Source organism: Apis laboriosa, unplaced genomic scaffold (genome assembly GCF_014066325.1).
Source record: "Apis laboriosa isolate Shangri-la unplaced genomic scaffold, ASM1406632v1 scaffold11_cov152, whole genome shotgun sequence".
Classification (NCBI taxonomy): domain Eukaryota; kingdom Metazoa; phylum Arthropoda; class Insecta; order Hymenoptera; family Apidae; genus Apis; species Apis laboriosa.
The window spans coordinates 93,301-118,665 of record NW_025221020.1 but is presented as its reverse complement, the minus strand read 5'-3'; the positions used below and the strand labels follow the sequence as shown (position 1 = coordinate 118,665).

Sequence of the window (25,365 nt, the reverse complement as noted above, 5' to 3'; positions counted from 1 at the left end):
TCTCTCTCTCTCTCTCTCTCTCTCTCTCTCTCTCTCTCTCTCTCTCTCTCTCTCTCTCTCTCTCTCTCCCCCTCTCTCCCCCTCTACTCACTTAAACTCGACGATCCATTTTAACGTTTCCATATCTTTCGAGGTGCAAAAGTGCATGTAATCGCCACCCGCGTGCCACGGATAGAACGAGTGATAGCGAATCATTGCCAAAGCCTCCTCGGGTAGTTTGCAATTGTTGTGCACAAGAACGCGATACAAATACTCGTCGTGGCCCCAGGACATGAGCAAGTTGTCTATCCCGCATTTCGGCTCGTACATACCGTATTTCGTGCTGAAACGGAACGATATCTCATCTTCTTCTTCCTTCTTTCCTATCTCTTTTACTCACTTGTATCGGCAGTCTTTGCCGTCCGGGTTATCCTCGAAGCTCGTATCTCTGTACACGATCGAGTCGGCCCAGGCGCAACCCACGGGAAACGTGTCGCCCACCACTGCCCACTGTGGCTCTCCGAAAAACGCCATCACCTACTCGATCATCGAAAAGAAAAGAAAAGAAAGGAAAAGAAAAGAAAAGAAAGGAAAAGAAAGGAAAAGAAAGGAAAGGAAAGGAAAGGAATTTTCTTCCTCCTCCGCTTATCCTTACCTTGCCCAGATCGTGGATCAAACCGGTCAAATGGAACCAATCCAAGTCGGGATGCTCTTTCCTGATCAATTCAGCGGTTTGGAAAGCGTGCACGATATTCGGCAGATCGGTGTCCGGATCGCTCTCGTCCACCAAATTGTTCAACTTGGTCAAAGCCTCCTTCACCGTCATTTTGAACTTGTCGAATCGTAACCATTTCTTCATACGTGCTAAAAGAAGAAAGGGAGAGATCGATTGGAAAAATTAATCCTTCGAAATCGTTATACCGTGAACAGCTTACTCACATCGCACGAACTCGACAGTTTGATTCGAGTGCATTTTCTGATAAGTCTTTCTAACGCGCTCCTTGACCGGATCGTTCCGATCCTCGGAGTAATCTCTGAACTCCCTTTTCAATTTTCCCGCGTAAACAGGCTCCGGCCGATACTTATCCGAAGGATCCAAAATCCTCGCTTGTTGTTGCTGCCTTTGCGGCTGTAACTGTCGTTCCAAATTTCTCTAATTTCCCTCCTCTCTTTCTCCATCTTTGTCTTCCCCTCTTTCTCGAGAACGAATGTTTGTGAGCGCAAGTGAAGAGGTGGAGAGAAAAACGAGTTAATTCCCCCTCCGCCATTTTTTTTTCTTTTGCCATTCATCGTTTTGTATTTTGGATTCGTCCCGCGTATTTGTGTCTCGATCGACGAAAAGAGAAAGAGAGAGAGAGAGAGAGAGGGAGGGAGGGAGGGAGAGAAAAGACGTAAAGGAGACGTAAAGAAAATTAAAGAGATACGAATTCTATGTTCGATAGCTGTTCGATTCGTCGTCTCCCTCTCGCTCCCTCGTATCTCTTGTTTATATACTTACCAACGTTTGCGTCGACATCTATCTATATGGCTATATTCCGACTGATATTGAGTATGCAACACTGACTGACTGACTGACCGGTCCCATGCGACCGAGTTAACTTATAAATCTGAGGCAATTCACACTTGACCTCTGCTTGATCAAAGTATGGTCACGTGTGTAATATTCCATACACGTTATCTCGATCCGACACATTCGCACGCGTTTCTAAACAGACGAACGCACGAGATAAAAAAAAAAAAAAAAAAAAGAAAAAATATCGTGGAATTTAACAATTTACCACTAGTGCACTCTCCGATAGTATCCCAATCTCTCCTCCCCTTCCGTTTCTTCGTCCAATCGATTCGTCGTTTCTTCTTCTTCTTCTTCTTCTTCTTCCTCCTCCTCCTCCTCTTCTCTCGGAGGATCAACCGATTTTTGCCCTCCCTCTCCCTCCCGCGAATAATATTTATTTTCGTTCTTTCATCATTATCATCGTCATCATCGCGTCCCAGTTCGGAAAGTTTTTTGCGCTTTTGTGCACCCGCCGACTTCCAATTCTTTTTTCCATCGATATTCGACCCGAGTAAATCGAGATTCCTCTTTCTTCCCTTCCCTCCCACCCCCTTTTATGAAAGCAATCTTATTTCGAATTAATCAATGCGGTTATATAAAGCGACAAAAGGCATAATTTGACGTAATCGCGTCAAAAGCGACGCACAAAGATATCTGCGTGGATGCGTGCTCGTGAATGGTATTCTTTATTCGGTGAGAGAAGAAAAAAAAAAAAAAAAAAAAAAGAAATATTCCTTCGTACTTGGCTACGAGAATGGTACGAAAAATAACGAACGCGTTGCGATATTCGCCTTCTATTCGCCTAGTGAAAAGTCTCACTCCGTTCCATCCATATTCTCGCTTCCTTTTTTTGGGGAAAAATTTAGGGAGAAAGAAGAAACGAGATTGGAAATCGATCGATCCTCGACGCACATCGCTCCCAACTCCAAATCGATAAAAACCGTTCCTCTTCCGGTCCTACCGACTTTTCTGGCGAGAGAGAGAGAGAGAGAGAGAGAGAGAGAGAGAGAGAGAGAGAGAGAGAGAGAGAGTAGTTTAAAAAACAGGTGTTTTCTTCTTTTTTCCCGTGTCTCTTCCGAGTAGCCTTTTGCGTAATTCAAACGATCCGTTCTCGATTTATTAAACTCAATTAGGCGACGATTGATTTGGCGCAAATAAATCCTCGTGGCAGTTTATATTCGATCGGTGTTAAATGCATAACGCATCGATGCTATTTTCATACTACGAATTACCGGGGAAGAACTACTTGGCTTACTTATTCAGACGATAGAAACGTTCGAGAAGATAGGGGAAGAAGAGGATAGGAGAGAGAGAGAGAGAGAGAGAGAGAGAGCGAGTGGAAACGATACTCGGAATAGATACTCGCGTTTTGCATCATTTGCTTTTTTCTCTCGTGTTTGCGTTCAATCCATCGATTATATTCGCGCGTTATTATATTCGACATAGTGGAATACTACTTCGAATCGATAACCTTTGATGTTAAATATAATACAATACGTATCGTGGAAAACAAAATATTTATCCGTTAAACGGGGAAAAAATAAAGATTGTTTCTCTGCCGAACTTTAAAAGAAAGAGAGAGAGAAAAAAAGAATAGATACGTTCGGTTAGATTTCTTCATCGCGACGAAGAGGACCGCGTCGATACATCGATTATCGAATGGTGCTGTCAAGATGTTTACGATTACGAAAATCGATGCAAGTTCGATTTCTAGTTTCGATTTCACGAATTGAATCACGATGATTCGGGTCGCATTTCCGTGTCATCGATTCATCTTTGTTCGTATCTATCGTATATATATATATATCGTATATATATATCTTATTCAATTGCGCGTTATATTTATATTATCCGTAGTCGGATAAAGGAGAAGCAATAAATAAATTACAGCTGATCAACAGTACGATATCTTGTTAAAACTTTCTTCTTTTTTATTCTTCCATTTTTCTTTTCCGTTGGTTTTTTTTTTTTTTTTTTTTTTTTTTTTTTTTTTTTTTTTTTATTTCTCATTGGACAAAAGTTATATTAAATTGAAAAGGGATTCGTATCAAAAACGACCCTTGCCGATTTGTTTCCTTCTTCAGAAGAACGGATTCATCTTTCCATCAATTTACATTTTTTTCACTTACAAAATGTCACGTTTTTTTTTTTTNTTTTTTTTTTTTTTTTTCTTTTTTCTTTTTTTAATTGCATCGCGCAAGAAATGATATCTAATCGAATCTTGTGAAAATCGAGGTGAACCTTATACGACCGAAGGATCGTTTCTGTTACGAACCCTTCGATTATCGTCGACGCATTCGTTAATTATCAACATAGATATCCTCGAAACTATGTATACATACGTATTTACACGCACACTTATATATAACTTGTATGCGTACACGTATATATGTATGTATATATGTGCCGTATGTGTAGATAAGTTTTTACGCGCGTATGTATATACGAGGAGAACACGTTCTCAAGATGAACTCGAATCCGAATACGAGGAGTTGCTTCCCTTTCGTCGCGCGCTATGATGATGCCTTCGAGACGGTGTTCGCGACGGAGACCTATGCTTGGAAGAGGACTTCTTGCTCTTCTTGGATCTGTGTGATCGAGAACTGCTCGGACTGTCGTGGTTGCTGCGACAAACAAACGATGAATGCGAGAGAAACGGAGGAAGAGAAAAGATTGATGAGAGGAGGAAGGGGGAGAAGGGAGAGGGGGGGGAGAATGAGAATGAGAGCGAGAACGAGAGAATGAGAGAGAGAGAGAGAAAAGAACAAAACGGTGAGTAATTAACCAGAGTGATAATGATCGAGCGTCGCTACGTCGCGTCGAACGTAATGTTTTACGCGTGATCTAAATCGATCGAAAAAGTCGCGTTACCTTCTGTGAGAACTTTTCTTCTTTTTATGTTTCTTGTGAAACTTTTGCCTATCTGTGTAACTTCGACTTCCGCTTGGACTCCTCGATCGCGGCCTAGACCTTTTCCCGGTCAAATCGGCGCTCTTCAATCTGTCCATTAAAGAATTTCCACCTGTGCTCCTCGAGTCGCAGGAGGATTTTGCGTCTTCCAAGGACGGCGAGGGGGAGGGCGACGGGACGGAGTGCACCTCGTCCGAATCGTCTTTTCTCGCCCCTGTTTGACTCGCGGTAGCCGCCGTTGCCCCGCTCCCCTTTGGTAAACCGCTACTCTGTATCTGGCTGAGGAACGCAGCCGCTTTCTTCTTCCTCTCCAACTGAAGCTGCCTCTCCCTCGAGGTGGCCGCCAATTTATCCCGCGCCGCCGCCACCAATTTATCCTTGATTCTATCCTCCGCCTGCTTGTGCCTAATCTCTTTCTGGCAATCCTCCAGAATCTCGTCCGTCAGATCTACCAATTCCTTTTCCTCGTTCCTCCACTTTTTCTCCGACTTCCACGTTCCACCGACCTCCTTCTCCACCGACGTCGACCCGAGAGAGACGACGAGCGTGCATTGCTCGTTCGAGCCTTGCGGCGAGCTCGGCTTCGAATTTCCATCTTTGCTCTCCTCCTCCATATCCTCATCGCTCTCCTCCAACAAGAGTGCGTTTCGCTTCTCGATCACCCCTGTCTCCCCGTCCTTTGGCTTCTTTATCGAGAACGACACCGTCGTTATCTGCTTTACACCCTCCGTGCTCGCCCCTGTCGTTGTTGCCGCCGCTGTCGTCATCGTCGTCGTCGACGTCGTCGTCGTCGTCGTGGTCGCCGTCGCCGTCGCCGTCGTCGTCGTCGTGGTCGAGGTCGTCGTTGTCATCATCATCATCGTTGTCGTCATCGTCGTCGACATGTTCGACACGGTGGACATCGTCGACATGGTCGTCGTAGTCGTGGTCGTCGTCATCGTCGCCGTCGTCGTCGTCGTCATCGTCGTGGCGGTCGTTGTCGTCGTCGTCGTTGTCGTCGTCATCGTCGACATCGTAGCCGTGGTCGTGGTCATCGTCGTCGTTGCCGTCGTGGCCGTCGCCGCCGTTGTCCCCGCCGCCGTCATCGACGTCTCTTTCAATTTTGGCTCGCACTTCTTTTTCGCTTGTATCATCTTCACCCTCTTCTGCACCTCCTCCATCCTTTGCTGCTTCTTCTGCAATTCTTCCAACTTCTTTTGCTTCTCCTCTTGGGGCTCCTGTTTCTGCAACAACTCCTCCTCCGTCAATACCTTCGGATTTACCGCGCCCTCGTATATCGTCAACTTGTGCGCGTAATAACCGTGATACTGATGCGACAATTCGAGAAAATTGAATCTTGGGTCTCCTTTATTCTTCACGATCGCCTCGAAATCCCTACCATTTTTCGCCACGTAACTCGCCATTTTGTCGATAATTATTTGTACATCCGCCGGTGGAACGATAAAAGATGGTCTGCTCAATTGTTTCTGAGACGTTGATCCGTACGGTACCAACGGTAGCTGAGTTTCACTCGTCGTTATTTGCGACGTTGCCATTTCGTTCGCGGATGGCAGTATATTCGCCACAGTGATTTGCAACGGCGATTGTATCTGTCCATTCGGTCCGTATATCACCGGGCCATGGGAATACTGTACAGGTGTGATTGCTGTCGTAGCCATCCCTGTCCCCGCTGCCGTCATCGTCCCTGTCCCCGTAACCGTATTCGAATAAGCATTATAGCTCTGTAAAAAGCAAGAATTATACCTTTTTAAATCCCTTTTCCCCACCCAATTTCTTCCATCTTCGAATCAGACTTTTCCTATTTTATATATATAATATATATATATATATATATATAAAATAGGAAAAGTCTGATTAATAAATATATTTTATTATTTTATTATAAATTATTTTAAAAAATATATATATATATATATATTTATATACTTGTCCTGGCACGTGATGATAATATCCTATACCGGTCGCCGATTGAATCGTGGTCTCGGAATGTTGGGCCGGTGCTTTCGACGGTGGTGGTTTCCCGGTTATTTTATTTACAAGCATCGAATAAGCACAATCCGCCGATGGTTTGTATTGTATACTCGGTATACTGGGAGCCTGAAAACACGGGTGAATTCGAGGTAAATTATCATTGAGCGGTTATCAACGGTTTAAAAAACGTACGAATCAACTTTATCGACGAGTGGAGAATACACACCGCTTCGATCTTGGTGAACGATGACGCCAAGCTCGGATGAAGATACGGTTCGTCGTCTTGATCGGATGATCCTTCTTCTTGTTCTACCATTGAAAATGAATGACAAGTTTTAACGGGGCGTTCGGGTGTATATACAAGTTTACTAACGATTCCTATGTGTTACAAAGGTTAATACGGATCAACAAATATAACGTGGAAGTACTTACGGATGGAAAAGCTAAGTAGAATCAAAGTAGATGTGGGTAAATAAATCCTGCTTTAACTCTCTTCGATTATTTTAACACGACAATAAACAATTTGAAAAATTTGTTCCGATTAGATGTGAGATTCTTTTAAATAAAAAAAAAAAAACAATATGCGTACCGGATTCTTCCTTCTCCGGCTGTTTCTCGGGATTATATTTCCCACTCTTGATCGCGTCCAATATACATCTATAATATTGATGAAGCCGCCCGTCTATCGAGAGGAAGGAAAATTGTGGATTATTCGCCTGCTTCGCCTTAATCAGAATCTCCATTTGTCCACCTTGACGACTTATAAACAACGCCGTTTTTGTTATGATGGCATTCAGTTTTTGCGTTTCCGGCTATTTCGTATAATGAAAAAAAAAAAAAAACGAAAAATAAATATCATATATACATCGTACAATCTTACGATCGATTTTATATTTTTTTTTTTTTATTTGTTACCAACCAATGGAATGCCTTCTGGAATTTCTAGATCGGTCGGTGGAACGAAAGCCTGATCTTCTTCTTGAGAACCCTCCGATCGTTTCGGACTCTGCGAATCGTCACACGCGATTTTTGATCCGTTTCCCTCCTCGTTGTAATCGTATGCCACTTGACTGTACGTATTCTCGGAATCCAAAGCTTGATGCAATCGTTTCATTTCTTCCTCTGTGAAAAAAAAATGAGACGACAATTATAATAATATTTCTTCTTCCATCTTTCGATTTCGATATAAATTTCGTTTATAAATATATATTTCGTATATATATATATATATATATCGCATACATTATCTCTTTTACTCACCGTGATAAACGGAATCTTCCATTTCATTATTATAAAGAGACCGATACCGCTCTTCGTCGCATAATTGTTCCACTTTTATTTCATCTTCCGTCAAGATCGTTCGTTGATCGAACCCACCTGTCGGTGGTTCGTATATCCGCAAGTCCCCCAGAGCACCGCGTCCATCGTATCTATACACATACATAAATCAATTTAAAGGTAGAAGAGATGGTATGCATATTTCGGAGAATTTGCCCGATTGCGGCATCTGGAAATTAATGTCACGAAGCGAACCCTGCTTGAGTCAAAGTCAAAATTTCTCTGAAATAGAATACAATTATACTCCATACTCGATCACATATTTTTTTCTTTTTTTTCTTTTTTTTTTTAATTAATTCATCCCGTTTGTATCTTTGTATCTTTGTTTTCTCATTATCATGATCGATGGAAATCAACGTTTAAAAATTGTCAATACAAATTATCGAAATTATAAAATGGTAACAACGACGATAACGATAAAATTGTTGTTACATTCATTCATTCAAACTCTATTACGAAGATATAAGAATATTGATAGAAATTTTTAATAACCGATCTCACGAAACGATTATATCTCTCTCGTCGCGTTTGTTCGATCAACAACGAAACGTCTTACATGTACGACCGTTATCTCTCTCTAGTTTCGCGATGATCGATCTCGATTGTATTGTACCGTTCAATTTTAGTAACGGATCCAGAAGCAGTAGCGAACAACAGGAAACGCGTTCTGCGTCGTTATATACGTCGTACATATATCGGTACGCCCGATTCTAGAACGCTAAAATACATACCATGCTGAACGATTGTAGTACACCTACAATCGTCAGCTGCCGATTGTCTCTCTACGCTGTGTCTCACCTTGCTGCTGCGCCGACGGTCAGCCACAAACACCAACGTCATGAGAGCACGTTGCTCTACGGCCGTGCAGAGCGCGTATATATCGCGCTTCCACACCGCCTGCGTTCAAGCAGCCAAGACACCTGCAGAAACCTTAAACAGTCTCCAAATTGCTTATCCGTACGTAAACCATTTTTATGCTTGAATTTTCCCAATTGCTGCATTTCGTTTAGCTTCGATTAATCGTTCTTCTAAAGGTTATATGTACGGTGCATTTATGTAAGAATAAATATCCTAGATGATAAATTTGTCTAGGTTAGGGAAACGGACCTGTCTATTTTCAACGTGCTATCGCCCATCCATGGTATCAAATGCTTTCCTTGATCAATCATTTTCGCCTTGTCATCATCTCGAAATAATTTGCAGCTATATCCAAACACCAACAGCTCCTGTGGTTCCTCTTCTCCATTTCTTTTACGCAGAATGCCCGAATCTACCATCCAACGCTGACTTTTCGATGTCGCCATTTTCCATCCACTGATACTACTCGAGTTTGCGTTCCACCTTATATATATGTAAGTGCATATGTTCAAGAGATAGCCAATAGAATTAAAGTTAGCTGCGAAACGCTACCAATACTGTGCCGATAATTTATATCTCTTCGAAACACGAATATTAACCAATTTCTACGATTTTCCATATTTTATCGACATATATTTATCGACAAACGAATGGAAAAAATATACCGACTCAAATTTGTTGATTTAATTTACGTCGATCGACGTAATAATAAAATCATATATATATATATATATATATAATTGTATTTTATCAAATTACGAATATTAAGAATATCTTTCCTCCGTTTTTCTTATTCACTCTCCCGAAGATATAAATTTTTATACTTGATGATTCTTCTATATAATCTACGCCTTATCTATCCTTATATAACAATATATATATATATATATATATATATAGCATTCGTTGAATATCGAGATACGAGTTACGTTCTATTAAAAAAAAAAACCGAGAATATTATTATTTCTTTTCTTTTTTACATTAAAGATTAAGACATTGTAATCCTAAGAAAAAAAAAATCATGAAAGTATGTTTAATTGATATTCTGTCCTTTGTTACGCGCCAAAAGCAAATGCAGAAAAAAAGGAGAAATAATGGAAGAAAGATAGAGATCGGACACAATTTGGAAATCAACGCTATTTCCAAAGTGCGGCGAAGTATAGAAATAATCATAGCACCATCTGTTGAGTTCTTTTCGAGATATGTCTTGATTGACTCGAAAGATGGCGTCGATAGTCAATTTTTATCCTATATTTGTTCTCCTTTTATTATTTTCTATCCTTTTTTTTTTTTTTTTTTTTTTATATATTTCATCTATGGTATTTAGAAATAATGATATTAAATGTTTCCAATGTTTTGCCATATACCACACATACATATATACAGAGGATACGTATTGGATAAAAAGCATATTTTGTATAATTCATTATCATTCGTGTAGTTAAATTCCGTGTAAGATATTAAATAAAAAACTTTTTTTTGAGTTATATAGTTTGCAACACATTTGATATAATATGAAAAATTAAAATTAAAATTTGGCAATATTATCATAGAAATCAGTAAATCAGGATATTGTTAGAAAAATTAGATATATTTACGTCTTGTAAAATGATAGCACATTCATATCTGTAATTCGTTTATATTAATTTTAAATCGAGACAAGTTTCGTTTCCGAAATAAAATTGTCGTAAAGCAATAACAATTATTTTATCGAAAAATCGATATGGAAATTGTTCGATATATGTCATTTACATATTTGTTTAATCTCGCAAAATACTTGTAATGAGTTTGTATAAGAATAAAAATACAAATCGTTCGAGGATAGTAATTACTTTAGCAAAAAAGTATGGAATGTAGATAATGAATGACCGTATCCGCATTACACAATCCTTGATATAAATCGATATCGGTCATTTCGGAAGGCATGTTACAAAATAATGTTAAGTCATTATTCATTGTTTCGTGTATTATGTACTGATATGCACGACCAATAATACTGGCACATAAGTACAATACATATAATTTAATTTTTATATTGTACGTTTCATTCTTCCCAGATATTCGTCATTGCTTCATTTGTATCTTTTCTTGATGGAAAACATTCATTTTCAAATAATATGATATTTTCGTGATTTTTCAAAATTCATTAATTCAATCAAAAAAGAAAGTCAATCCATTTCGATCAATCGCAAACCAGTACATGCATAATACACAATCAATCATACGATAAATGCGTTCTTTCATATACACCTTCGAATGTTAAATTACAAAACTGCGATTATTTCCTCTTCTTCTTCTTCTTCTTTTTCTTCCTTCCTTCCTTTCTTTCTTTCTTTCTTTCCTTTTTTTCTTTTTTTTTTTTTTTTTTTTTTTTTTTTNTTCTTTTTTTTTTTTAAGAGAAATAAAGATCTTGCGTCAAATCATATATTCTTAATAATTATACAGGCTGTTTATTCAATAAACTTGCTCGAAAGTTTGTCAAGATTATCGATAAAATACTTTAAATATTATATTGTTGATCGCTTGATAATGTATTTTATCGTAGAAATAAAAAAAGATCTATTGTAATTTATTTATGTATATAAGTATATATCATTATCTAATAAATAATCGATTCTGTAATCATATTAAATCGTTGCATTATTTCTATTAATATCTAACAAAAGCCTATTTCCGAAAAATATTTTAACAGAAATAGCCGCAAATTCTCAATTAGCGTTTTGTCATGAATACACAAACTTCAATCGAAATTAATAATATCGAAATTGTGCAAATAGGAAGTTTTTCTAATCCTATTACAAAATATTAAAATATTAAGTACGCTATAATGAGTATTAAATGAGTATTATTATATTATATATAGTTAAGGCATAAAACCACGAATTGTACATTCACGAATATAAAAGACACAATTATATTATTACATTAAATAATAATTTCAATTCCTGGTTCCTGTTCCTTCTTGATTTAAAGAAAAAGAAAGAAATAGAAAGGAAAAAGAAAAGAAAAAAAAAAAAAAAAAAAGAAAAAGAAAAATTCCTATTACGATTAATTAAATATTCGAATGAAAAAAAGTTAATTTATTATACGTTGCATCTAACTGAGAACAGTCGAATGGTGTATTTTGATGGATCGTCATACGAGAATCAAATGATGTATCGCGCAAATAGGATATGGAATATCTATTATTTTAAGCGCTGTTTATCATTTACATTTACTTTTACCATCAAATAATTTTTTCCAAAGATCAAATTGTTCGCTATATTTGACCATATGAATACTAATGCCTCGTTGAACATTACACGCACTATATGAAATCTTTTTATTTAAAAATTCATTAGCGTGTGTCCTTTTTATTCCCAATTTATCCGCTACTATACCAGTCACAAAAACATCTTCAAGTTTAAGATACGTTTGATCCAATGCAGCATCATATAATTTACGCACAATATCACTGGATAAGAGATATGCTGGTCCGGTAGTAAAGTCTGGAAATACGGCATGTTTAAATTGAGCTTGAGACACAAAATATTTGCTTTTCTTATTTCTAATTGGTTTCCACTTTTTAGCCAATCTTCCAAATATTACGTTTTTATCTCTCGCATGTTTAATTGTAAAAGCTTGCAAACGTGGAACATTAATAAACATATCGTCATCAGTCTTTAAAAGAAATTTAACTTTGGAACAATAATTATCCACCCATTCAAGAGTAGATATCGTTTTAAGCGTCAAATTGGAATAGGAATCTAAAAATTTTCCGCGTATCACGTCGTTGTAAGTTTTTTGCTCTTTTCTCAAAATCGTTTCCACTTTGGAATCCATAGTTGCACCTAACATGAATAAGATACTGATATCACTTCTCTGACCAAAATGACCCCATGTTTGTCGTATCGCCATCCTAGCTTCTAGATGGGTCGGTGCAGACATTATTATGATTACCAGATCCATTTCTTTACCAAAATTTGGGCATTTTTCTGGAATTGGTACCATATGACCAGCTTCATAAATAGCACGCGCAGAGCATTCATTTGAAGGAACAGAGACATCTTTGGTCTCATTTATGATCTTTTCCACTCGTGTCTGTGACTTTTCGTTGCTTTGCTTGGAAACAAGAATCGATACGTTTGTCGTCTGAGAGCTAGATGTTGATTGCGTAGTAATCAAAGAATTTGAAAGATTACTAACATTTTGTACGTTATAAGTGTCGACGATTGATAATTCAGGGGAATCATTCTTGGACAAAGATCCTATACGAAGCTCTATAGTGACATTTGATCGTTGCTTATAAATTTCCTGAGATGTAAGTCGACCTGAATAAAATACAAAGTTTTATGTTAAATATGTTAAGATATATCAATCAATGATAACAATAAATATTAAATTGATTTCGTTTTTCATAAGTAAACATAAAATATTATTCGAATACCAGCATAGCATACTTACTGACATTTCGTGATACATTATATTGAGGGACATCGTAATAAGTGCGATAATATGCATAAAAAGTCAAACAAATCAATCCCAGGATAACAGTTCGTAAAGAACGACTACGAAAATGTAGTAATTGATACATGGTGATTTTTTTTTTTTTTTTTACCCGTTTATTCCTTGTTTATTCCTTCGAATTTTTCTTTCTTCTTCATCTACATTATTATTATGCTATCCGATCGGGTTAACAATGTTACGAGTTTCTTCCACAACGGTGTCGAATGTTGCAAAACTAATTGACAGGTATTTAGATAAAGGGATTATTTTCATATTATTTCATTTGAGATGATTATAGGAAAAATATTTCGATTTTTCTTTCATTTTCGTCTCATGATATCTAGCGTATTTAGAACAGATGGTCGGTCAGTGTAGCAGCAATCATTAAAATCTTTTTTTCTTACAATCTGCGTGTTGATCTTTTAATCAAAATATCTTGATCTTTCATGCATTGTGTTACACATTGGTAACAAACAACCTGGTTTTTTTAGTCCAACTATCCGAAAAAGATGGATTAATATTTACACAAACGAATTTACGTAACTTCATACGTTTCGTAAGATAAAAGAATCGTTCTCACTGCCATTGTATTTATTTTTTACCACAATATCGACATATTTCATATCGATGACATTGAATTTCCGATCATCAATCATCATCGACTTTATATCGAAAATCGCAAGATTCTCGTTTTCAAACGAGATATTCGATTGAACCAGACTTATCGAACGATACTTTTTTCTCTATTGAATATTTCTATTTCCTTATTTCTCTTCGAGATGTCGTTATTGTTACTTTTATATTTCCATTCGTTCGTCCATTTTATGAAAATCGAGAAAGCGATTGATCTTTCTTTTTAGTAAATAATTATCAGATTATTAATTTTAATTTGCATTTTGTGATTAGAAAAGACTAGAAAATTTATGTGATTCGAATTAAATGTAATCGGATATATATATCGGATTTATAAAATGAACGATAAATATAAAATACTTTATTTTATATTGTGAAATTTAAAAAAAAGATGATAAACGAATAAATAAGAAAATATTATAAGGAGAAATAAAAATGAAAGGAATTGAAAGATAAAAAAAAATGCACACTTTGCTAGGTATTTCGGCAAATTCGAGATTATTAAACACAAACGTTTGATCAATAACCTATTTTTTTGTAACTGGCAAAATGCCAGAATTTCAACTGATTACGCCTATTGTAAGAGAAAGCAAATGGCGTAACCTTATCCTAAGTCAAGAATGTTTTCACAAAAAAATATTGCTGACTGAATAAGATAAATTGTTAACAATTTGAATTATTGAATCGTTATAACAGGTTTTTTGTAGCAATATATCGAATTGATTCATTTGGTTTTCCTTTTTTTTAAATATCGATCGAAATATCATCTATATATATAGATGATTAATTATATATATTATCGAAAAGAATAAATGTGCTTATAAGAGTAACATATTAAAATAAAAAATAAATCTTTGGATAAATATTATGCGTTCTTGCAATCGAAAAATATTGTAATCATATTTAGTATCATTTATATTCGTAATTTTATTCAAACGAAATTATTGTTTTTTTTTATTTTAAATTAGATGCACATGTTTCGAGAATCGATAAATCGATTAAAAAAAAATTTGCAGTAATAATGTTGTAAGTCGATGTATATAATCAAAGAAGCAATATTACGAAATTTATTTGAAAACATTCAATTAAAATGTAAAATGATAACAAGAATAAATATTTTTTTTTCTAGAATTTAAAATATCTAACTAAAGTAAGAATTTCTAGACACTAGAGAGACTCTAGAGAGAATCCACTTGACCTAAAACACCGAGAAAACGTGTTGGTTTGTTAATGAATGGTCAATCAGGATTTTTTTTTTGGATTAAAAAACCATGTGAGTTTTTTCTTTCAAAAAAACGAGAGTTTTTGTTTGCTGAAATGAGAAATAATTATTTTATAACACATCGATTAAGTTCAATTATTGATGGAGTTAACCTTATTAATCGTTGATAAACGAAAAATTTATTCGAAAATTTATTAAATATAAATTAAAATAGAATATGACAAAGAAGAGAGAGAGCAAAGAAGAAAAGAATAAACTATTTAAAAAAATATATAGATAGATACGTATATTACATCGATATCTAAAGAGAAAAAAGACGGCGCGCTGCGACACGATGGCAGTAACGTCGGATGACCGCCAACATTGACAATCGCGCGCAACCAATCGATGGCCCACTGCCACTTTGCTTCTGCCTACAACCCGTCTTTCTTACTTTCTCTCTACCTCTCTTTTTAATCCCCTTCTTTGACACACCCCATTCTCTATTTGTTCCTCCACTCTTCAACTCGATTTACTTTATGCTCCCTTTTCACATTTTCGCTCCTATTTTATTACAATTATTTTGATCAAAGACTATTTTTTCTTCCTTTTTTCTTCCTCTTTCCACTTCAAGTTAGATTTCCAAAGTACAGACGATTATTTTTACAAGGAATATTTTCTCTTCTATTCCGATCATTCATCGAGGTAAGCGTGTAATCGTACTTTTCACAAAATGATATGACATTTTCCATCGTTATTTCGTTGACTGCTACACATTTCACATACGATGTTTTTGAATACATATTCACTTATCTTTTTTTTTTTCTTCCATCAGTCTATTTCTCTTCTTTGTTGCCGAAAGTTTATCTCTATCCTCGCGAGTGTTTCCCCAGTGATGTGCAACGTCAGTGGCCGCGTCGGCGTCGGCGTCGGCGTCAGGACATCAGTGTCGGTGTCACTAGCGTCGGCGCTATCATATCGGTGGTTGGTTAGTAGACGAACGAAGGCGGTCGAGTAACGTTGGGACACGTCGTGATCATTGAGAGTTCAATCCGTCCACTCTCTTTAACCTTCGTTCACACTTGTTAATAACGGTGGAAAGTTTGTAAATCGTATATATCAGAGAAAACTCTAAACTATCCCTTTCTTTTTTTCTCTTTCATAGATCGCGTTGTCATATAACGACGCGTCTAGAAAAGTAACGAATAATTTGATATTTGTAACGCAAAACAAGATTCTGAGTGTATTCGAGCGCGATAACATGAACACAGGATGATCTGTCGATATTCGGGGACACTGTGGCCGTGTATTGCTTGAAAAAAAAGGTTGGTTTCAGTGGGTTTGTAATAACGATCGCAAAAGTTGTGACACGTGCGCATGCACGAAAGAGAACGAGAGTGCAAAAGAGGAAATGGGAATACGATAGGACACGAGCGACTGTATGCCAATAAGCAAAAGAGGGAAAGAGATAGAGCGAGAGATTCGCTCCAACAAGTAGATTCGTTTCGTTATTCCTGCGTGTCGCGACACACCCTTCAACACTGGATACGATCTTTCGTTTTCGCGTTTCGCAACGAATCGACGACATTACGTTTCGCGTACAAACATAAATTCAATTTCATTTGACGACGACAAAATTTCGTAACAAAAAGAGCTTTGATTTTTACACAAGTTTTATAGGAATGAAAACGATTAAGGAATAATGAAATAAAAACGATTAGCATATCGAGAATTTGTAAAAGGATATCTACGAGTGAAAAGTATATCTATGATAATGAGCTGTACCGGTGCCGGTAGTTGCGCGCGTTTCTACCCGTTGATATCGATGCGGAAGTGTCGATATAAACTGCGTGTATAATGCGTCTCGTTGATAGTCGAATTTTTCATTAACATTATATTCGTTATCTTCATAAAAAAAATAAATGCGATCGAAAGAATAGAAACACGCGATCCTCGATCACGAATAGATACGATAGATATAGATATAATATACTATATACAATTTAGTTCGAACGTTTGTATATTTAAACGCACGTACGCGTGAAAAATATTAACGAGAGTTGAATCGAAGAGGAGAGGGTGTGTGTAAACATTGAACGCACTAAGAATAAGAAGAATCGATACGAAACGTATCAAGGAGGAACCACGTGTACGTGTTATTTATAGAATAGGAAATGCGCGGAAATGTGGGCCAATACGGGACGTTGAGAAGGAAGGAAAACAAAGGCAAAAACGCGCGTGAAATATAAAGCGTAAAAAGCGTGACCGTGCCACGATCGTTAAGTCGGCGATTGAACTCGAATTTAAACCGGCATTCGACACTGACATGTTACAAGCGTTATTTACGTTGCGTTACAGATATTTGCATATCTGTGGTTAAATGTGTATATAACTGGTTGAAGTTCATATAAATGTATACTCGTAAACGAGCACGCGATTCACTCTAAGGTAGGTTTTTCGAAACCGACAACTCATTTAGTCTCGCAACAATTGTCGCGCTCGTCAACGATCGCCAATTCGAATCAACCATCGCCGCGTTTCGTTTCGCGTGCATCTCGCGTGACTCGATCCTCGCGCAAGTCAATCCTTGATCGAACAAGGAAGTACTAGAGTGACGCGATAGATAGAGCAACAAAGAAAATGGAATTGAACAGAGACGAACGAACGAACGAATGATGGCAATCGATATTCGTTTGCGTTTCAACCGTCCAACTTTCTTATCTCTTCTTTCCTTATCTCTATCTCTTCCTAATATTTTTTTAATTATCTTGATTACGAGCGTGCATCGATACACGCAAGAACGTGTATATGTATATATGTGTATGCGCGCGCGCGCGTGCGTGTGTATACATATATATATATATATGAATATTCCAAGATGAAAAGAAATTGATCGGATCGTAGGTGTGGCGGACGGAAAGAAGAAGGGATTGATAACCGATTGGAAAAGGAAATATCGAAAAGTATATATCCTGAGGGAGCAGAATGATCGATCCGAGCTCGTCGGAGTCGGAAAGCGAGGAGGACCAGAGTTCTCAACACGTCGGAAGTGTCGGTGGCGGTAGTGGCGGAGGCAGCGGTGGAGCTCGCGCAGGGAGCGGTAGCTCGTACGGATCCCGGCGACAGATTGGACCCGGAGGGAGCCTCGCCACCGCGAGCGGTCCCGTTTCGGGTAGCGTGAGCTCGTTAGCCTCCCCAGGAGGCTCGATCCACGGACCGATCGGGACACCTCGAGCTGGCGGGGGTACCGGTCAGGATGCCGACGCATCTTCCTCTCTCTCCGCGGCGAGAAACTCGTTATCGCCGTCGATGTCTGCTGCCCAGGATGCGGCTAGTTACGCTCAGAGACCTACCAGCCCCTCGCCCTCTGTCGCCAGCGAGAAAACCGAAACCGATCTTCAGGTTTATATTTTATTTTTTATTTTCCGTTATCCTCTTTTTTTTCTTTTTTATGTTAATCTTTTGTTAATAATTTTCGTACGTTTCACAGGACAAACAGGAGCGAGAAGAAGAGGAAAGAAAGACCAGGATACAGCTGTATGTGTTCGTATCGAGATGCGTTGCATATCCGTTTAACGCCAAACAACCATTGGATATGACGAAACGTCCGTTAAAAGTGACCAAGCAACAACTCGAAACGATATGTTCTCGTTTTCAGGTAATCCTTCCTTTCTTTCTTCCTTCCTTTCTCTCTTCTTTTCTTATTCCTTATCTCAAGCGCAATTATTTACTTAGTTATACATCTGCTCTTATAATCGCGATTTCAATATAGTATATAAATATCTATATAAATGATAAAGAAAGAAAGATCGCACGAAAGAAACCTTTTGGATAAGATGTAACGTAAGCGATGGAAGAAGCCGTATACCGTTTTATGCGCGAAATCGTCTATGAATTCTTCCTGGCCGATAGCGATGAATTGATTCACCTTGATTCTAGAATTCTTAAAAATAGAAAATATATATANAGAGAGAGAGAGAGAGAGAGAGAGAGAGATTAATTAAATTTCATTATAATTTACAGAGTTTCCTAAAGGGAGAAACGCAAATAATGGCGGATGAAGCGTTTCGAAATGCCATACAGAATTACTACGATGTGTTTCTAACGTCGGATCGTGTGATGCAAATGGTTCAAAGCGGTGCTTGCTCGCAACTCGACTTCCGTGAGGTGTTCAAGGAGAACATAAAGATTCGTGTTCTACGCTTCCCGGAAATCGATGGATTGAGCAAAGAGACTGTACTTACGTCCTGGTTGGCCAAATTCGATTGTATCATGAAAGGTACGGGGGACGAGGAGACCAAGAGGCCCTCCAGGATGCAACAACAGTCTTTGATCTCGGAGATGATTCTGCCGAAGGAGCAGCTGTACGACATGTTTCAGCAAATTCTTGGCATCAAGAAGTTCGAACATCAGCTTCTGTTCAACGCCCTCCTGTTGGATTCAGCCGACGAACAGGCTGCCGCCATCAGGAGGGAGCTGGATGGTCGCCTCCAAAAGGTCAACGAGATGGAAAAGGTAGTTCAAATTTTTCCTCCCCTCTTTTCCCTCCTCTCTTTCACTCTTTCATTACATTTTCAAATTCCAACATACCTACGTGTTTCCATAGAATCGCAAGCTTATGCCCAAGTTTCTCGTAAAAGAAATGGAGTCGCTCTACATCGAGGAACTAAAGTCGTCTATCAACCTGTTGATGGCTAATTTAGAGTCATTGCCAGTCTCGAAAGGTTCGACAGACAGCAAATACGGGCTGCAGAAGCTGAAGCGCTGCAATCACCGTCGTGAGCGCTCCCGCTGCCGCGGTCAGGGTTCCCTCGTTAAATTGGAGAGCGACTCCGCTGACTCGGAACCACAGCTAACCAAAATGGACGTAGGCCTCACCTTCCAATTGGCTGTCGTGGTTGTAGAGGTCAGGGGCTTGAAGAGTTTACCACCCAATAAGATCGTCTATTGCACGATGGAAGTCGATCGTGGTAAAAAGCTGCAAACCGATCACGCCGAAGCCTCGAAACCTATGTGAGTAGTAACGAATGTATCTATCCTCGAAACCTACATTCGAAAAACGAACCGAAAATAGTATATTTTCGCGTCGTACTCGAAGCGAAAATAACGTCCGAGCGGAATCGTTTTAAATCGACAAAAAACTCTGTTCGTTTTTCTGTCGTTTTTTGTCATCCTTCGCCACTCGTTCGCTCGTTTCGCTTTCGTCTCGCTCTTTTCTCTCTTCTTTCCATTTCTCTCCTTCTCCCACCCCCCTCCTCTCTGTCTTCTTTCTCTCTCTCTCTTTCTTTTTCTCTCTTTCGCCGCGTCGATTTACAGGTGGGACACTCAAGGCGATTTTACCACCATGCAACCTCTACCGCTGGTCAAGGTTCGACTCTATACCGAGAATTCGGCGATGCTCGCACTCGAGGACAAAGAACTGGGCAAAGTGAATCTACGACCTACACCGTTCTCCTGTAAACACCCGGAATGGTATCGAATGTCTGTCCCGAAAAATTGTCCCGATCAGGAACTTCTCATCAAAGTTGGTTGCCGAATGGATAAACCGTTCAACATGAAACATTGTGGCTATCTTTACGCGATGGGCAAATCCGTGTGGAAGAAATGGAAGAAACGATACCACGTGTTGGTCCAAGTCTCCCAATACACGTTCGCAATGTGCTCGTATAAAGAGAGAAGGAGCGAGCCATCGGAGATGATGCAACTCGACGGTTATACGGTTGATTATATCGAACCTCTTTCGGCCAATCTGATGGTCGGCATGGATTTAGATGACGGAAGGTACGCAATAGCGTTGTCCACACTATCGTAACGAGTTATTATCAAACTCGATCGATCGAATTATTTAATATTTAGCATTCGTATCTAATTGTATTTGATCGAAAATCATTATGACGCGATACGATACAATTCTTTTCACAGATTTTATTTTAACGCTGTTCGCGAAGGGGACAATATAGTATTTGCCGCGGATGACGAGAACGAGTGTCAAACTTGGGTAATGGTCATGTACAGAGCGACCGGTCAATCCCATAAACCGACCCCGCCTGTATCCGTGGCGGACAAAAATTCCACCATCAGTAAGATACAGGGAGACGCCGATCGAGCGAAAAAGCATGGAATGGAGGATTACATTAGCGCGGATCCTTGCAAGTTCGATCATCACTTCCTCTTCAAATTTTTGCAAAATTTGGTTCTGGATTATCGATTGAACGATCCGTACTGTTCTCTCGGTTGGTTTTCACCCGGTCAAGTATTCGTTCTGGACGAGTACTGCGCGAGGTAAAACGATTTCACACGATTACATGGCAAAATAATCTAATATGTTTTTTTACATATGTGCTTATATATATATAATCCAACATATTTTTTTATATATGTGCTTATATATATATGAAAAAAAAAAATATCGTTCCATTTCGTTTCGTTTCACAGATACGGAGTTCGAGGATGTTTTCGACATTTATGCTACTTGAACGACTTACTCGATAGAATCGATCGCGGTTTAATGATCGATCCAACCCTGATTCACTTTAGTTTCGCGTTTTGCGCCACTCACGTTTACGGGAATCGCACGGATCGAGTCGGTTCCATCACTCACGAGGAGAAGGAAAAGTTTCAAGACATCAAAGAGAGACTCAGGCAAATTCTCGAAGAACAAATTACCAATTTCAGGTATAAACGAACGTCTCGTCGTATTATAAGATAACAACGATTCGTTTCCTTCCTATTCCTAACTTTTGTTAATTTCGTTAATTAATCTCGTAAAAACACAGATACAGCTTTCCCTTCGGTCGGCCGGATGGCGCGTTAAAGGCTACCTTGTCCCTGTTGGAACGAGTGATGATGAAGGATGGCGTCAGTCCTGTGCCTCAAGAGGAAGTGAAGACATTGATCAAGAATTGTCTCGAGAAGGCCGCTCTCGTCAATTATACGAAGCTCTCTGCCGAAGCGAAAATCGAAGATGATTTCAGCGGTGAGGTTTGCGTCCCGCCTAGCAAGAAACTCGAAGATCTCATACACCTTGCCGACATGTGCGTCGATCTACTTCAACAAAACGGGGAGCACTATTCGAAGGTATTAGTTGGGTTTCTACAACTGAGTATCATCTTCTCTTGGATCCTCGAGAAGTAAGATCGCACGTTAGAATAAGAAAGGATAAACGGTAATCACGATCACGTCTCGCGTCCATTCCTATCATTTTTACTTACCAAATCGAATCGATCGATATGATTTGAAAAGATATACGGAATATTTATAACGTGTGCACGTTTCAAATTTTTTTATTCTTTATATACTTTCGTTTTGGTTAACGTGTATCCCGTATACGTGTTAATTTTTGTTTAAATTTGCAAGATTATGTTTAAAGATCAGATTGTATACGATTTAAATTGATCGTATTTACCGTTACTCGAGGATTCTTCGATTCAGGGTGACGATTCCATCGCCCCCTGACAATACCCTCTCGTATATGTACATATGTGTGACGTCCAATATTTTCACGAGTCGCTCCTACTACACTGTACCGCAGGCGTTCGCCTGGTTTAGCGATCTTATGGTGGAGCATGCCGAGATCTTCTGGTCTTTGTTTGCCGACGATATGGACAAAGTGCTCGCCGAACAACCACGGGATACTTGGGACAGTTTTCCACTCTTTAAAATCTTGAACGATTATCTGAGAGAAGATGGTACGTACCATTTTTTTTTTTTATAATATTTTTTTTAATATTCTTTTCCTTTTTAATAAAATTTTAATAATATTATTCTTATATGTGTCTTTTCTTTCTTTCTTTTTTCTATTGTTGTCATTCCTTTTGAATCTCGTTAAAAGAGAAGAAGAAAAATATTTGTTTCTTATTTGTAGATAATTTGAAGAACGGTAGATTTCACCAGCATCTTCGCGATACTTTTTCTCCTATGGTGGTGCGTTACGTGGATTTGATGGAAACCTCGATCGCACAATCGATTTATAAAGGTTTCGAGAAGGAGCGTTGGGAGATAAAGGGAAACGGATGCGCGACTTCCGGCGAATTATTTTGGAAATTGGACGCTCTTCAATCTTTCATCCGCGATCTTCATTGGCCAGATCAAGAATTTCGCCAGCATCTAGAGCAAAGATTAACGTTAATGGCTTGTGATATGATCGAAACTTGCATTCAACGAACGGATGCCGCGTTTCAACAGTGGCTGAAGAAAGGCGTGACTTTTATTTCGACCGATTACATCATACCGTCGGAAATGTGCGCGATGGTAAACGTTATTCTCGACGCGAAAAACCAAAGTTTCGAACTGTGCACCATCGATGGCGTCGACGTGGTAACGTTCTCTTCGTTTCTCTCCGTCCGATTATTCCGATTTATCCTCTTTATTATTCTTTATTCTCGATCCCTAATTTATTTTCAGCACCAATATCACGCGAAAATCGACGATTTGATAGAGAAAACTTCGGCTGCTATGACCCAAGGAATGATCAACAAACTAGTCACGGTATTGGAGACGACCTTATCCAAATTGTCCCGTTACGACGAGGGATCCTTCATAGGTTCCATTCTCAGTTTGACGGTATTTTTTTTTTTTTGTTTCATGGTTATTTTACCAACCATCCAGATGATCGAGCCGCTTACAAAATTTTTTTTTAGAAGGTATCGGGAAGTGGGAAAGAAATGGGACAGGCCTACGTAAGCTTTACGAGGAATTGCATGGACCAAATTCGTGGCAAAGTCTTGGACGAATTATGGATTTTAACGTTCTTCGAGGTAATAAAAATAAACCACGTTACGTTATTCTACGTTCTTTCTATGTTCGCAGAGACCGTTAAGTTTCTCTCCCCTCTTCTTCCTCCCTTCCCCTCTTTCTTCTTTCTTCTTTCTTCTTAATTCTCTTTACTTTTTTCTCTTCACTCTAGCAATGGTACACGGCGCAAATTCAAATGCTGTGCACGTGGCTCTCGGAAAGACTCGACCATAGCTTACATCTATATCAATGTACCTGTTTGGCCCATATCGTAAAAAAAATTTACTCGGACTTTGAGTTACAAGGTGTTATAGAGGAAAAACTCAATTCGACGACATATCAGACTATATCTAAGAGGATGCAAACGGAAGAAGCGTCTTGTGCCTTAACGAGCGTTCAGAACGAAGAGTGAGTATTTTTTTTTATTTTACGTTACCTTTTTTTTTTTTTTTTTTCCTATCTTCTTTTTACCTACCGAGAACAAAGATACACGTTTCTTTTTCCATCTTTCTTATTCCATAGAGGTCTTTCGGAGAACGGTAACGATGACGAGGTAGAACGACCAAAACCAAAGGTAACGGTCGTGGAAACGGTCAACAGCGAGGACGCGAATATTATCAGCAACGTTACTTCGAACGTTGTTGAAAAAGTTGGGAGCATGTTTGGCAAGGGCATTGGTGGCTTTTCGACAAAATTTGGTGGACCTAGCTGGTTTTGATCATTCTTTTTATATTATTTTATTATCGCTATTTTATTATCGCTTATCTTTTTCTCATTTTTATCTTTTATCATTTTTATCTTATTATTCAGTATTATCATATTCTCGTTCCTATTTTCTATTTCTTCTTCATTTTCTTTCCCTTCTCGATCTTTTATCCTTTTTTCTTTCTCTTGTTCGTACTATTACCATATTTAAATTATAATTTTTACGATGATACTGATTATTATTATTATTATTATTATTGTTGTTATTATTATTATTATTATTATTATTATTATTCTATGTTATTCTCATCTTTGTCCTTATTATCATTATCATCGTTCAATCATAATCGATTATTACGATTATTATTACTTTTAACATTTGTTCATGATAACTTTATATCGAACTAATAGATTGTTTCGTCTATAAATATGTATATAAACAGAACAAAAGTTTCGACAGCAGGATTGTCCATAGTACACTTTAGAAATTTGTTCGAATTAAAGCATTCTTCGAAGAAGAATCGTCATTCGTTACAATCGATCGAAAGGACAACCCTTATCGTTAGATTTCACGAATTCTATATAGACTTTTCGACAAAACTTCGTTTCGTTGTTCGATTACGTTCGATTGTTCGTGTCCCGAAACGAAAGCATCACGCTTTTTATCTCGAATCTTTATCGATTTCTTACGTCGTTTTGGTCAAAACGTAAACAAGTAACGTGAGAACGAGTGCGAACGCGATCGGTGTAACGTCGAAAGGTCTTTTCCTTTGTCTTTCTCCATCTGTGCATCGATAAATATGTACTTTCTACTTATATATCTTTTGATCAAACTTATATAGAAATAATATACCTCGTTTGTGCGGCAAATCTGTCGATCCACCGTTTTAATTATTAATTTAACATCTATTTCGAAAATATTTTCTCCAAACGATTATTATACAGAAATCTTGATTGAACGAGAATTTCATATATATATATATCGCGCAAGAAAAAGTTT

General features: G+C 38.2%; 4 protein-coding genes across 11 annotated transcripts in view; 1 reads left to right on the top strand and 3 right to left on the bottom strand.

Moving 5' to 3' along the window:
- Nucleotides 1-1,637, bottom strand: part of LOC122717378 (inositol oxygenase) — a 2,023-nt gene extending 386 nt beyond the window's left edge. The window contains exons 1-5 of the mRNA XM_043941414.1: nucleotides 1,478-1,637; nucleotides 919-1,114; nucleotides 635-843; nucleotides 380-516; nucleotides 92-322 (exon numbers count right to left, since the gene is read on the bottom strand). Coding sequence (XP_043797349.1) covers nucleotides 92-322; nucleotides 380-516; nucleotides 635-843; nucleotides 919-1,114; nucleotides 1,478-1,495 — 791 coding nt within the window. The 5' untranslated portion in view covers nucleotides 1,496-1,637. The remainder of the gene's footprint in view (nucleotides 1-91; nucleotides 323-379; nucleotides 517-634; nucleotides 844-918; nucleotides 1,115-1,477) is intronic.
- A 1,422-nt stretch (nucleotides 1,638-3,059) lies between these two features.
- LOC122717357 (splicing factor, suppressor of white-apricot homolog) lies at nucleotides 3,060-9,206 on the bottom strand. 4 transcript variants are annotated; one of them, XM_043941375.1, is made up of 8 exons: nucleotides 8,858-9,206; nucleotides 7,673-7,842; nucleotides 7,332-7,534; nucleotides 7,002-7,224; nucleotides 6,639-6,721; nucleotides 6,368-6,538; nucleotides 4,403-6,162; nucleotides 3,060-4,155 (listed from the first exon to the last, which is right to left on the bottom strand). In XM_043941375.1, exons 1-8 carry the CDS (start codon nucleotides 9,052-9,054, stop codon nucleotides 3,993-3,995), a joined length of 2,970 nt encoding a protein of 989 aa, XP_043797310.1. In that variant the 5' UTR covers nucleotides 9,055-9,206; the 3' UTR covers nucleotides 3,060-3,992. The 4 variants fall into 4 exon arrangements, with proteins under 4 accessions (XP_043797310.1, XP_043797328.1, XP_043797336.1 ...); XM_043941393.1 differs by having other exon boundaries at nucleotides 3,062-4,155; nucleotides 8,482-8,999; XM_043941401.1 differs by having other exon boundaries at nucleotides 3,062-4,155; nucleotides 8,549-8,999.
- A 1,781-nt stretch (nucleotides 9,207-10,987) lies between these two features.
- Nucleotides 10,988-14,442, bottom strand: LOC122717350 (beta-1,3-galactosyltransferase 5-like). The gene is made up of 2 exons (XM_043941362.1): nucleotides 13,052-14,442; nucleotides 10,988-12,918 (listed from the first exon to the last, which is right to left on the bottom strand). Exons 1-2 carry the CDS (start codon nucleotides 13,179-13,181, stop codon nucleotides 11,813-11,815), a joined length of 1,236 nt encoding a protein of 411 aa, XP_043797297.1. The 5' UTR covers nucleotides 13,182-14,442; the 3' UTR covers nucleotides 10,988-11,812.
- Nucleotides 14,443-14,729: 287 nt separating this feature from the next.
- LOC122717991 (calcium-dependent secretion activator) lies at nucleotides 14,730-24,504 on the top strand. 5 transcript variants are annotated; one of them, XM_043942638.1, is made up of 15 exons: nucleotides 14,730-16,252; nucleotides 17,832-18,329; nucleotides 18,418-18,585; nucleotides 18,951-19,442; nucleotides 19,534-19,940; nucleotides 20,244-20,708; nucleotides 20,850-21,209; nucleotides 21,363-21,602; nucleotides 21,704-22,007; nucleotides 22,459-22,615; nucleotides 22,792-23,243; nucleotides 23,331-23,489; nucleotides 23,570-23,683; nucleotides 23,833-24,068; nucleotides 24,183-24,504. In XM_043942638.1, the coding sequence occupies exons 2-15, from the start codon at nucleotides 17,913-17,915 to the stop codon at nucleotides 24,376-24,378; spliced, it is 4,167 nt and encodes a 1,388-aa protein (XP_043798573.1). In that variant the 5' UTR covers nucleotides 14,730-16,252; nucleotides 17,832-17,912; the 3' UTR covers nucleotides 24,379-24,504. The 5 variants fall into 5 exon arrangements, with proteins under 5 accessions (XP_043798573.1, XP_043798550.1, XP_043798542.1 ...); XM_043942615.1 differs by having other exon boundaries at nucleotides 14,731-15,632; nucleotides 23,567-23,683; XM_043942607.1 differs by having other exon boundaries at nucleotides 14,732-16,252; nucleotides 23,567-23,683.
- Nucleotides 24,505-25,365: the final 861 nt, after the last annotated feature.